We start from the raw sequence: 12,852 nt of genomic DNA, 5'->3' as shown, positions 1-12,852 counted from the left end.
GGGGGAGGGGAGGATAAAGATCTGAAGGCTTGCAGTTTAGTTCAGTATTGTAGAATTATGATGTGTTAACTCAACCACGTTTTGTTGGTGGTGGGTTGTTGGTTTTGTTGGTTTTTTTTTAAGCTAACTTATCCCCTGTGGCTAGAACTTTGCTTGTTGAAAGTTTTGCCCAGTAGAAGACTCTATTGGCCTGCCTGAGTTGGTGATGCTAAAACTGTAAGCAGGTTTTAATATCCTCTGGATTAAAAATGACCCATCATTAATGGGATCTGGGATCACCAAGAAACTATTACTACAAAACTTCTAATAATACCCTCATGCACACCCAAAATGCCTTTACTTGTTTATGGCTGTGCTTGAAAATATGGAAGGGCAAAATTCCTAAGGGAGAAGATGGCAGTCCTTGAGAAACTGTATAAAGAGAAAGCAAATAAAGCTGTAGAATTAAGTATGAGTGACTAGGGCTGTACGCGAGCATGAGTGTATTTCAGAGCTATATACAATAACATATGCAAAGCGAGGGAGACAACTTTTATTTCCATTGAGTGGATTTGGTTTCTTTTTGGAAGTGAATGTTGTGGCTGGTGTGTTGGTTGTGGTTCTTTGCTTTAGCACTAGTTTCCAGGTTGTGGTGATGATAAGTAGTCAAATGATCAGAAAAGGTCAGTAAGAGACGCATGTATAGTGGCTCAGGATTTCCAAGCCCATAGACAAACACTACTGAGCAGAAAATAGTAGCAACTGTGATTTAAAAACAAAACATCTAACCAAATAAACCTCAGCCCTCTATTAGCCATATCTGCAAGTTCCCAGAGAGAAGCATAGCTTCAGTTATATAATACAGTCTCACAAATAAGACCCTAAATATAACACATGTGGGAATACAGTTGCATAGCATCCAAGCCAAGAAGGGTGTTCTCATTTGATCTAATATTGCTAACATTATTATTAGCAATATTCTAGCACTTTTTTTCCTGAATACTGAGCCACATGTTCTCTTGCATAAGATGCGCTTTTTTGCTGAAATAAAAAAGATAATCTTGTAACTTTGAAGGTGTTGGCATACAACTTTGTCTCTCTTGTATGTAATAAATCGTGAAGAAATCATGTGAATGACTAAAGCTCTAAAAATACAAATTTAAGAGGCTGAATCTCTGGGGCCTGTCAGTGGCGTGCTGTTCTGCAAGTCTAGCTCTAAAGGCTTCTGTCTGTGCCAATTAACAGCAGATTGGAAAGCCAAGCAACCATGATGGGTTTAGTCCTGTTATCTAACTGCTGCACTGCTCAGACTTGCTGATTTCCCTGCAAAATCATGACAGATGTATTACAGGAAAATGTATTGGTTGAGTAGCTCGTGAAAGAGTTAATGCAAGCGATAATAAGTAGCTAAGGCTGTGTCCTCCAGCAGACTTTGATGTGGTTTGATAATGTATGGGATGGGTCAGTCTGCCCTATTAGCAAATGTAGCCTGTTAATGCTCGACATACAAACTAGAGATTTGATAAAGCACTAAATTAGTTTTCACAAGGTATTAGATGTTAGATACTTAATGGGATCATCATGCTTTTGCTACACTTGGTTAAGATGTGCTCTGTAACAGAAGCATGCAGCAGCATGACATTTCACCTGGAAAGGAAATGTGTCCTGGGACTGAATCATGAGTCTGGGAATTACAATGTCCAGGCATTGCTTGGCTTCCAAGGCACCATCTCTCTGATTTACCAGAGAGGTTTCCGTTTTCACATCTGTAGAATGGGACTGTCTCCTTCCCTTTTCTCTTTGCTTCCTTGAAAGCTTAAGCCACCCATGCTTGTAAAGTGTATTGTTTTTATTATTGGATGCAAAGGGTGTGAGTAATCATAATTCTGTGAAGCTTCAGTTGCATGATGCTCATACTGTCTCACTCAGTAGGTGTTGGGAAGGTCCCTAAGCTTGACAGCAAAGAATTTACAGGTCCAAGCAGATTTGAATAAGAAACCTTGGTAGAGTGTAGAAGGAGAAGCTTAGGGATTTGATGTAGGGCTCCACAACTGTGCTCTGTATTCACTCTGTGCCAGTGTTCAACTAATACTTAAATGGTGAAGTAAAACCAATAGTTTAGTGAAGGCAGAAACATTTTCATACAGCAGAAAATCCATTAGCAAGGCATGTAACATGGGGACAACATCCTTGCCTTCACACACTTGCACCCATTCTGCTAGTGGGCAACATGGACAAAGAAGGAGACCTTCCTGGGGCCACATGGCAAGTCAGCCTCTAAAGTGAGTTCTCTGAGCATTTCCTTATCTGAGCTGATATTCAGTCCACTAAAACAGGCTGCTGCTTTGCCTAGCTGGTGACACTTTCATAAGCTGGTTTCTTCACTATCAAAGAAAGGGCTGTAAAATGACTTTTTTTGTAAGTTCTGTGATTTTTGTCTTGTTAAGTAAAAGTCTAAAACTGCTGACAGCAGCGTATACCCACAGCTACCTTCAGATATCTATGCTTTAAAACCCATTAAGTGTTTTGTAGTTACCACACAAATCTAATTTTTGCTAATACTGGTTTTGCCTGTGTTTACAGGTACTGTTCTTAATTCCATTTGTAATACTTTGTTTTACTTTCTCTTTACATCTTACCACTTAATGCAAGTATCTGGTCCTGAACGACCAACTGCCAGGCTTTGCACTTCACCTAGCGCTGGGGAAACATTCCTACCCTTACGTGAAACGCAATGACAGTGTCATATATAAAATGATCATGGCTGAAAGGATAGAAGCTGCATCCCAACATAGATCATGGTGGGAAATGACTCAAATTACATGGCAGCTTCTCACCCTTTTACCCTCCCCCTCATCCTTCCCTTTTTCAGTGGTAAGAAATGCATCATGTATTGTGACAGTTTACTAATAATCCATTTGCATCTTTCATTAGCTTGCTATTAATAGGATTGCAAAAGGGCATCAGTACCACTCAGCCTCTGCCATTGCCAGTGTCCCAAAGACTAAAATGTATTTTAAAAGCACCGGATCATACCCTGGCCTCAGCAATGGCCGCACCCAGCTCTGGCAGAAGCTTATGCCATGCTTTGGGCTGAAATCCCATGTTTTAAAACCTGCTGAGGTCAGTGTAAACTTCATCTGCTTGTATGAACAAGAAGATTTTGCCTCATAGCTCCTTCTAAGCCTGTACCTGATGAGCTCAGAGCTGGAGGGCGGCGTTTTCCCTAATAAATTCCCTTTTTCGAACCCACTTGTTAGTCAAGCATTGTGCACACTAACTACAGCGAGGGCCCTGGGCATAAATTACTCTCGTGTGGCACTGTCTCCGAGCAGCCCCCTAGTTATGGATTACTTTGTTCTCAACTTGACAGGAACATAATTAGAACTGTTGATGAAATCTACCAAATTGTTCCTCCGTGGCCTCAATGGTCAGGAAATTTGGCTGAGTCGTATTTGTCACCGACATAAAGGCTCTAAACACTTCATATTAACTATGTTATTAATGTGCCCTCTAATCCGTCCGTGAATTGGTAACACTTAGAGCGAGCACCTTGTGATGAATGCATTGTAATGCTGTTAAAAAGTTTCTAGAGGGTGGGGAAAAAGAGAAATTAATGAAAAGTGAACATTCCCGGGCTGTTTCTTTTCTCTGTGCATGTATTTTTATGTTATGCAGTTTTGTTTTAATTGGAGATTCATTTAGGCTTTACATTGACAAGACCGTTTTCTGTTCTATAGGATTTGCTGACATTTGGGCTGTTTCATTGCCAGAGGAGGCTTTGTGTGTCCGAAAGGAAGTGAGTGATCTGGCCATAACAAATCCTGCCAAAATATTTTAACACCGTTACGATTTTCTAATGCAATGCGTAGTGAATGTGGCTAGAAAAGGATGGTGAGTCTACGAAGGGGGTTTGCTTCCTCTCCTCTGCAGTTTGTCCGGTGGAACGAGCACACAGGATCTGCTGGGGGTGGTGGGAGACCGCAGCCAGCAACGGGAGGGGATGTTTGCATCGCTCCAGGCACAGTGATAGCACTTGATCTTTAAGCCTGGCTTTTCCATTGTGGTCCTGCGCTTGAACCTTCCGAGAGTCCGGGGTGATCAGAGACAGTGTTTTAGCTGTGTTAAATAAATTCTTCAGGGTGCTGTAGATACTCAGTAACTTAAAACAGAGAAACGTGTTTATAGATGAGAGAGACATTAGCGTGGCTTAAGGTCCTAGAAGGTGGCAAGCTGCTGTCTCGGGGAAAAGCAGTTCTAACCTTTAAGACAAAGGGTGATCTTAGTCCAATATGGTTTTGAAGAACACTAATGTGGCTCTTAGCTATGTGAGCCACTGTGCTTAAAGTTTTAGAAAGCAAACATTAGAGTTTTCACGTGTAGCATTTGGGGGATGAGGAGAATTCTGACAACCTGATGTTTAACACAGAGATGGAAGGATGGGAAAACAGTCATTTTAGTCCCTGAGCTGTTCTCTAAAGCAGCAGGTAAATTAGCTGCTGTTTTTGTAATACTTTAGTGATTTGCTTATATGAAATTTAACACCATCCACTTGCACCCTTCTTTTCCCCAAAACAAAATACTTAAAATCAAGCAAACAAAACTAAATCAAAACACTTTAAACCAAGCAAATAAAACCAAATCAAAACATGAAAACCAAGCAAACAAAACCAAACCAAAACATGTCTAACCTAGTATTCAGTATTAACACCTAAAACCAGCAAGCAGTTAAAAATGTGCTGACTGCAGGGTATTAGCAATCATCTCTTGTGCCCAGCATATGCCATGTCAGATTACTCTGTCAAGTAGCTTCTTTACCATGGTAAACTCATGTTGCTTTGGTCATTTTACATTTGCCCACTTCAGAATAAACAAAGTAGCTGACCATGCATACCAGCAAGTTTTGCTTAAGGGGGGAAATGTAACGAGAAATGGGAAAGTTGCTGAGCATGACCACTGTTTTGGAAGTTGCTCCACATGAGCGGATTCTTCCATTTCTGCTGAACAGTCCCAAGTTTCTGACCGGTTTCAGTTATTTTCCCTGGCCTGTGTTGTCAGTGCTCAGAGACATAAGTAGTCAGGCTTTTCATTGTTGATAGTGTTTCCCATTGGATGTTTCTCCATGTTTGTTTTTGAATACCAAGCAGAATTACAGGTTCTCATGCTTACCTCTTAAACCCTTGTGCAGTTTTTGATGGGTCCACTCAAACTGCTTTTTTCCTGTGGCCACTGTATGTGCTATTTCCTGTGTTCCGGGGCAGTGATGCTTTTGCCAGCGGGAAAGAAGTGTTAGCCTGTGAGTTAGGACTTTGATGCTTAATTTCATGATCTTAATATTTGTAAATGAAATGGGAATCTTATTCTGCACCTTTCTCATGCGAATCTATTTCTTGTAATGCACAATTTAAATATTTTTTTTTAAATATGTAGTTGCCATACTTGGAACTTGGGATCAGAATTCAGGATGCTCAAATTAGGTGTTAATGCATACAGATACCCTGTTGATGACTCTATTGTTAAATAGAGTAGACCAGCACTTTCCCTAAATCTGTTTCTTTTCAGTGCTTTTGTCTCTCTCACTGAGATCATCTTGTCTAAATTTTTCTTCTGTTCTTTCATTTCATCCTTTAATCCATTTCTACCAAAGCCATGGAATCTTGAGGGGCTTTCTACATAATTAGATCTTGTTACTTATCTGCAGTGTGCTCAAAACTGAATTTCTTTTGGTCATAGTCTTGTTTTATGACTGTTCTAAAATGGGTGTTATTTGGGGCATTCTTACCCAAAAGCATGTTTTATTCTGTCCTGGCTGTACTTCATCTGTCTTTCTAATTTGCATTTGGCACTGAATTTTTTTAAGTGGATGAGTATTGTATTATCCTTGAATGTTTTTATTTTCCTGGGTTTGGGTTTTCTTTTACTTTTCAGTTTAGAATGGGAATGTCATGATATCCATCTTGTAAATACAAATCATTCAGTAGACCAAAATTCATCATGAGCAGAGCTAGATTCCAACTCCACATTTTATTTAAGGGTAGGAAGTAACATTACTTTTGTGGAAACCAAGGCGTTTACTAAAGGGGGAAGTGGGGAATGAGGATTTAATATCGGAATTGGGCTCTGGAATATTAATCTTATAAAACTGTATGATCTTACTGTCAGCTTTGGAGAGCATATGCCAGTAGACACTCATGTTTGAAATTAGAATTCACAGTTAATCATTCTAAGGAATAGATTTACCACTTCATAAACTCTGGGAAAGACTGTTTTCTTTTCCAAACATTTAAATTACTCAGCCATTTTATACATTAAAACACAGTTATAACTTAGAGGATATTTTGAAGAATTTTCAAAGCTATTTCTTTTAGTAACTGTACATTGACTGAGGTTTTAGCATCAAGTAGTTCATATTCTCAACTGTGTCTATTGTTTTGCTCCTAATAAAATAGGGTTTCAAGAATGTTCATTATCAGACTGAGTACAGATCCCAAACAGCCCAACCTTTCAGAACATGTGACGTGTCCCATAAAACTAAGGAAATGAACTCCCAATGTGGCTAATGCATATATCCTAGATGTATTTTTGTTTCATTTCTCTCAGGTGTTAATGACCAGGTTAAAGTAAATGTTTATATTAGCACTTTTCCTCTGACACGTTACATAGACTTCATGCAAAACACATTCAGAAAGATATAAAAACCAAAATGCGCTGCAGGATTTTAGGGAATGAAATGTATCTGCTGCTTGTTTTAAGGACCACCTTCTTGGTTCTCAGGGCCGGCTTAATACTTGAGCTGGACTGGCATACATCAGTTTCAAAAGAAATATGTCAAAAGCTACAGAATAATATTAACTTGGATGCTGATTTATCAGCAGAAAGGTATATGTGAATCAGATCACACATATCTAGGTCAGGAAATGACCTGTGTAATTGTATATAATACTGTAGCTAGGGAGTGTGTTCTAAATTTGAAGACCCAAAAGATGCACATGACACTAGCGCAGTTATGAGACTACTTACCAAAGGCACCCTTTTCCTGAGCATAGCGAGCTCCCATGGCGTTATTCGCCTGCTGTGAATTAATAAGGCAGTGCATTCCCAAATCAAGGCTTAGCTGCCCATGCATAGCAAGGAGTTAGAGAGGAGGTTCATAAGATGGAAAAATCCTACTTTAACAGCCAAATAATAGAGGGTAAGATTTCAAAATCATAAACTGTTTTCTAAAGATTACTGTGGGCCCAGGATATAGCGAAAAGAAATAAAGCAGTTTGCTTCAACAGAAAAAAGAGGGAAGGCCTAGGCAATTGCTCACTCCTCTTGCTCTCTATTTTGCAGTGTTGCTGAAGCTGAGATGGGAGTCTGGTGCTTCTCTTCAGGAAGAGACTGTATGAATGAAAGGTCTCAAAGATACTAGGATTTACTCAGTAAAGTCATACTTGTCAATAGCTTCTCTTGCTAGATATTTAAAGTTCAAGTGGTTGCTTTAGTTAAGTGCTCTGAAGTGCTTTAAAAAGCATTGGCCCGTTTATATAAACAAATAGAGAAACTCATTGATAGTCTCCCAGTCAGAGTGTGTTACCCAATATTTGGTTATCCTTCCTTGGGTCTGAAAAAGATTTGCACAAGCAACTTCTAATACATGTCATTCATTGTTAATGGAGGATTGTATTGTTATATCATTTGATCATAAGACATTGCCTATGTTGAAATATGATTTCTCTGTCACACACAACTAAGGGGAAATGAAGGGGAGCCAGTAGTTCAAACTTATTTATCCAGAACATCAGTGTGACTTGAGAAGAAGAAGAAGCTGGAGGCCTGATTTCCCTTTGGAATATTTGCAGTAGAGAATTAATACTTGCATCTTTCCTATATTTTTCTTCTTCCTGCTCAGCTGTGCTAACTCAGGAATCTATTCTGGTGCTCAGTCAGGAAACCAAATTTAAACATGCTTTCAGATCATAGGAAAATCCTCATGCACATATAACCACTCACAGAATGAAAGGAAGCTACCAATACTTACTGGTAGTGAAGGTGTAGCTCAGGATGGTATTTATATGCTTCCCCAAAGTGTTCCCTACCAGTCAGTGTTGTAGTGCTTCCCTACCAGTTGTCCTCATGGTAACAGCATTACAACATTACTTCTCTGGAGTAACATCCTTTAACCCAACAATACTGTGCTGATATGAAAGTCTAAGTATTTCATAAAATTGTATATTGAACGTTATCCTCTTTCAAATGCAAAAAGAAGTAGGCGCTATATGGAGGAATCACTGGCCATACTTTAGCCAGTGATGTCAAGGCAGTTAGCTCCAGAAGAGAAAATAAACTGAATACCATCAGCAACTACTTCCCCCCAAATGCAGTGTAATGTGAGCAATAGGAATATAGCTAGGTGCTATCTTAAAACTAAATTGGCATCCTTCATTTTAAAAGGTTTGTCCTAATAATTTTGCATGTGTTTTCTTCTTACCTACCTCATGTACTGTCTGTGGGATTTAGAGGGTGTCATATGGAGGTGAATTTAGAGCTGTTGCTAATTTAAACTGCATTTAATGAAACACAAGTTTGAGAGATGTTACAAATGAGTGAATGTGGCATAGTTTGAAGATTGCTTTTGTCAAGTTTGATTAGCTGAAAGAGAAACCTTTTCTAAATATTAGTTGTGAGATTAATCAGGCAATGTAAGACCTTGAATTATTCTTCATCACAGGAAAACAACATAATGTGTTATCTCATTTGATGACTGGGAAAATGTAACTTTTGAGGATTTAAAATTTGTGTTTTTAAGATTGGACTCAAGGAAGAATGTCCAGACTAGGTTTGTTGTTTTTTTTTAACTGGCTTGTAATTTTCCGTATTATACTTCACTTTCTATAACGTATTCCTATATTACAGGCTGATAGTACTAACATCATTACATTGAAGAATGTTCTCATTATGGACTCCATTCTCAATTAATTATAAGTTTGTCATGTTTTAATGAGTAGGATTAAACTTTGTATTCTGAATATATAGAGTCACAGAACCATAGAATGGTTTGGGTTGGAAGGGACCTTAAAGCTCATTCAGTTCCAAGCCCCTGCCAGGGGCAGGGACACTTCACACTAGAGCAGGTTGCTCCAAGCCCCATCCAACCTGGCCTTGAACACTGCCAGGGATGGGGCAGCCACAGCTTCTCTGGGCACCCTGTGCCAGCACCTCACCACCCTCACAGGGAAGAACTTCTGCCTAATATCAAATCTAAATCTCCTCTCTTTCAGTTTAGCCATTCCCTTGGTCCTATCCCTACAAGCCTTTGTGAAAGTCCCTCTCTAGAGTTATTGTAGACATCCTTTAGACACTGGAAGCAGCTGTAAGGTCTTCCCGGATCCTTCTCTTCTTCAGGCTGAACGAGCAAAACTCTTTTAGCCTGTCTTCCCAGGAAAGGTGCTCTAGCATCTTTGTGTCCCTCCTCTGGACTTGCTTCAACAGGTCCATTTCCCTCTTGTGTTATTGCCCCAGAGCTGGATGCAGGATTGCAGGGGTGTCTCGCCAGGCTATTCACCTCCTCTACTCAGCTCTTCGACCTGCTGGTCACACTCCTTTTGATGCAGCCCAGGACAGAGTTGGCTTTCTGGACTGCAAGCTCAGATTGCTGGCTCAATAACCAATAAGCACCAGTAAGTTTGGACTCTGTGTCAGTAGATGTACGTCACAGTATGGGCAGGTAGTGGCGTCACAGCTGCATAAATCACAGCAGATTCTTACCAGAAAGAAATCTTTCATTAAATATATTTTATGCTGCTTGTTTAGTCTGTATCCGAACAGTAACCTTGCACTTTGAATAGCTATATCAACTGATATTGTTTGGCTAAGAGCGCATGAGCATGATTGGAAGGGGGTTGGATCAGCATGTCCCTCACCAGGTAGAAACCCAGAGTTCTGGTAAATGCTTGGCAGCAATCTACACCTCAGGCCACTTCTCATGAGGCATGTTACTAGGAACAGCATGCAGCTACATTTGGGTATTCAGGTTTCAACAGGATGTGGCTGCTCTTTCTCACTTACCAGATGGCTTTCCATGTACCATCACCTGTTCTAGTGCTCCTTCACCTCACTGCCAGAGTTGTGACGAGAACTGTTGTGATGGTTGTGAAAGCTGCTTTCAGTATGTGGCTAGCATGATTATCACATATAGGCACCTTTATTTAGGAAGTCCACATATATATTACTGTTGCAAATGTCTTATACTGGGTACCATCATTTTATATGATCATCTCTCTGAGGTGTTGATACTGTGCGGCCTAATCAGAGAGTTAAACCCATGTTAAACCTGCCTGATCTCAAGATCAGGCTTTGTATGTCTATATGATAGGATGTGAATTTCTTCATACTCCTGTTAGAGAAACATCTATAACTCAGCTGCTGCTTTGCACTACTTGAAAGTAATTCAGAAATCTCATGCATGGCAATGGAAGCTTCATACTACACCTCACCATCCCCCATTCTGACGCACATTTTCTACATGTATCATTATTATCATCAGTATCTGTCTTTTGAGTGATGATTCATTTGTCTCTAGGTTTCTGTCCCTTTATACAATACTAGATATAAAATTTCATCTGTCTAGAAAGAAAGGCACCATCTCAAAGATTTAATACTGGTTTCAGAATGTTATTGCTGCTAACTAAATGTGAAATTGCTGTGAATTAACCAACGATTATTTAGAATGAGATAGGAAAGAGCTAAAAAAAAAACCAAAAAAATAAAGAAGTAAAAAATATTCCTTTCCCAGGCAAACTGGACCCCCCCTTCCAACAAAGCTGTTGCAGGAGGTTTTAATGGTATGAATAAATTTCTTTCTTTAAACACTTTTGTTGTTTAAAATGCTATTGTTTCATCTGAGGTGTGAGGAGATGTGCTAACCTTGTCAATGTGGGTGCAGTAGAGCAGAAATGATAACTGTATATGCTTTTTTTTCTTAACCAAAATACAGAGTGTGTGGGAGAAAGAGACAACTTATTTAAATCCTGGATACAGTCAGACCTCATATGCATTGTTAAAAAAAAAAAAAAAAGCCCTAAAGAATTGCATATGGATTAGGGGGATGAATATTCTATTATTTCAGTCTGTTCTGCTGATCTTCTTATTGTGACTTTGCGCTTCAGAAATCTGCCAGGAATTTGGCTTTGCTGTACTAGACGGTAATTTTAAATGTGTATCAAGCACTTGATAGTGTATGATTTGCGTGCTGTTGCATTCCCATTCCCTAAATTTTCCACCAATTTATTACTTTTTTCATACTGTTTTAATATTTCAGGATGATGAATATATACAGCATCATTAAAGGTAAATAAAAAATGCATGAAATTAAAAAATGGAATATTAGATGTTTCTCTCCTGTAATCCCTAGCTCCAATAGGAATGAAATGTTTCTGTTCTGTCAAGTAATCCCTAAACATGATTAGGGACCTTGTAGTTTCCACATAGCCCCCGTAATATTTGTATCATATAAGCCTATTTATGTAAGGTTTGAGTAAAAGTTGTTATTAGAAGACCTATAAACCTATTTTACAATTCAAAAAGATATGCTTGCCTCTTAATCTCTCTACTTTTATTATTTTGCTGGTGATTGCAATATGTCCTTAATTCATTTTTCAGAATTCTGTTACATCTTTCGGGTACTTATATCATGCATTAACGATCCCAATGAAATGTATTTTTAAGATAAAGGACTGAGTTCAACAGTTCATCCACTTGTATAGCTTCTTAAATCTGCATTGCAAGGGACATGCACCTCTTTCCTGGTCTCTTCTTTGATATCTGGGTTTAATCTGAGCTGGGGGTGAGGAGATGTACAGATTGGTTTTGGGGAAGGGGAGATAGAAAGAGAAAGGGGCGGGATTCATTTTTCTCTGTTTAAACCATGAATTATCAGTGATGTAGGTGCTTTTTGGCAGCATCACAGAAAGTTTTCAAAGTCAGCTTGTGTTTTGACCAGCCAGTAGCAGACTTTTAGGGAGGAAAAAGTTAGAATGAAGGAAAATGGGGGAAAGTTTTGAATGACAAAAGAATGAGGCAAGAGAGACAATAGCTCTTTGACACAGTTGTGTTGGAGATGCAACAACCCAGCACTTCCCACTCCCAGCCTCAGCTTCTTGCCTGGGCAGTAGGGATGCTTGTATGTTGTTAGGCTAAATTCATTAGAGCTATTCAAGTTACACAAGGTAACACAAGGAAGAGCAATAAATAAGAACAGCATCTTGTATACTTCTGTGCTTTCAGTAGACATTCACTAAGAAAATTTTTTCAAATGATGGCAGGGGTCAGCTGTGGCAATTCTGTATTTCCCATAAGGAAATTTGAGTTTATGTTAACCTTGGGCTATCTACTGAAAAAAGCCCTTTGGAAATACACGTGCATTGCTTCCACACTGCATTGAAATGTTACTTTTATTTCATTTTTGGCAATTAGGGTGGCATTTGAGCAATAGCTTTATTCTTATATTTATGAACTGAGAGAAGCAAAACTGCTCACTGCTGAGCCCAGGGAGTCTCTTCCAGGAAAACTGAGATCAATAACTGTTATCAAGTCTTCATTTACAGAGAGTGTTAAAAGTCCTGATGTTCATCAATTAATAAGGTGTGCTTAAAGCTGAGCTTTCTCCTTTTTCCCCCAGCTATCCCAACCTACCATAGTGAGAATTTTTGATCTTTGCTATCATTTTAAACAGTCACTTTTAGTTATTATAATTTCTTTTTAACTGGAGATACTGTATTATAGTGGTGCCAGTAAGTTAAGTGTAAGCAACGTTTTCCCTTGCCAACCTCCTTCTTCCTGCTAGCAATGGGAGGTAGGAATGAGATTATGATACCTGAGGATAGTTTTTTA

At 39.1% G+C, this 12,852-nt stretch overlaps 1 protein-coding gene across 21 annotated transcripts in view; it reads left to right on the top strand.

Annotated features, from left to right (window-relative positions):
- The window catches only part of ESRRG (estrogen related receptor gamma), a 405,523-nt gene that overhangs the window by 168,949 nt on the left and 223,722 nt on the right, over window positions 1-12,852 (top strand). For 8 of the 21 annotated variants that reach the window (XM_061348551.1, XM_061348573.1, XM_061348564.1 and 5 more), the window contains one exon: window positions 3,720-3,778. The exons of 11 other annotated variants lie outside the window; for them this stretch is intronic. In XM_061348551.1, the coding sequence (XP_061204535.1) occupies window positions 3,720-3,778 (59 nt within the window). Of the gene's footprint in view, window positions 1-3,719; window positions 3,874-12,852 lie in introns of all 21 variants that reach the window. 2 more of the 21 variants (XM_061348559.1, XM_061348558.1) reach the window with 1 other exon arrangement.

This window comes from Neopsephotus bourkii, unplaced genomic scaffold (genome assembly GCF_033783945.1).
Source record: "Neopsephotus bourkii isolate Nb327-2 ecotype Australia unplaced genomic scaffold, CSIRO-AGI_Nbou_v1 NB_360, whole genome shotgun sequence".
In the NCBI taxonomy this organism is placed as follows: Eukaryota; Metazoa; Chordata; class Aves; order Psittaciformes; family Psittacidae; genus Neopsephotus; species Neopsephotus bourkii.
This window is presented reverse-complemented; position numbering and strand designations above follow the sequence as displayed.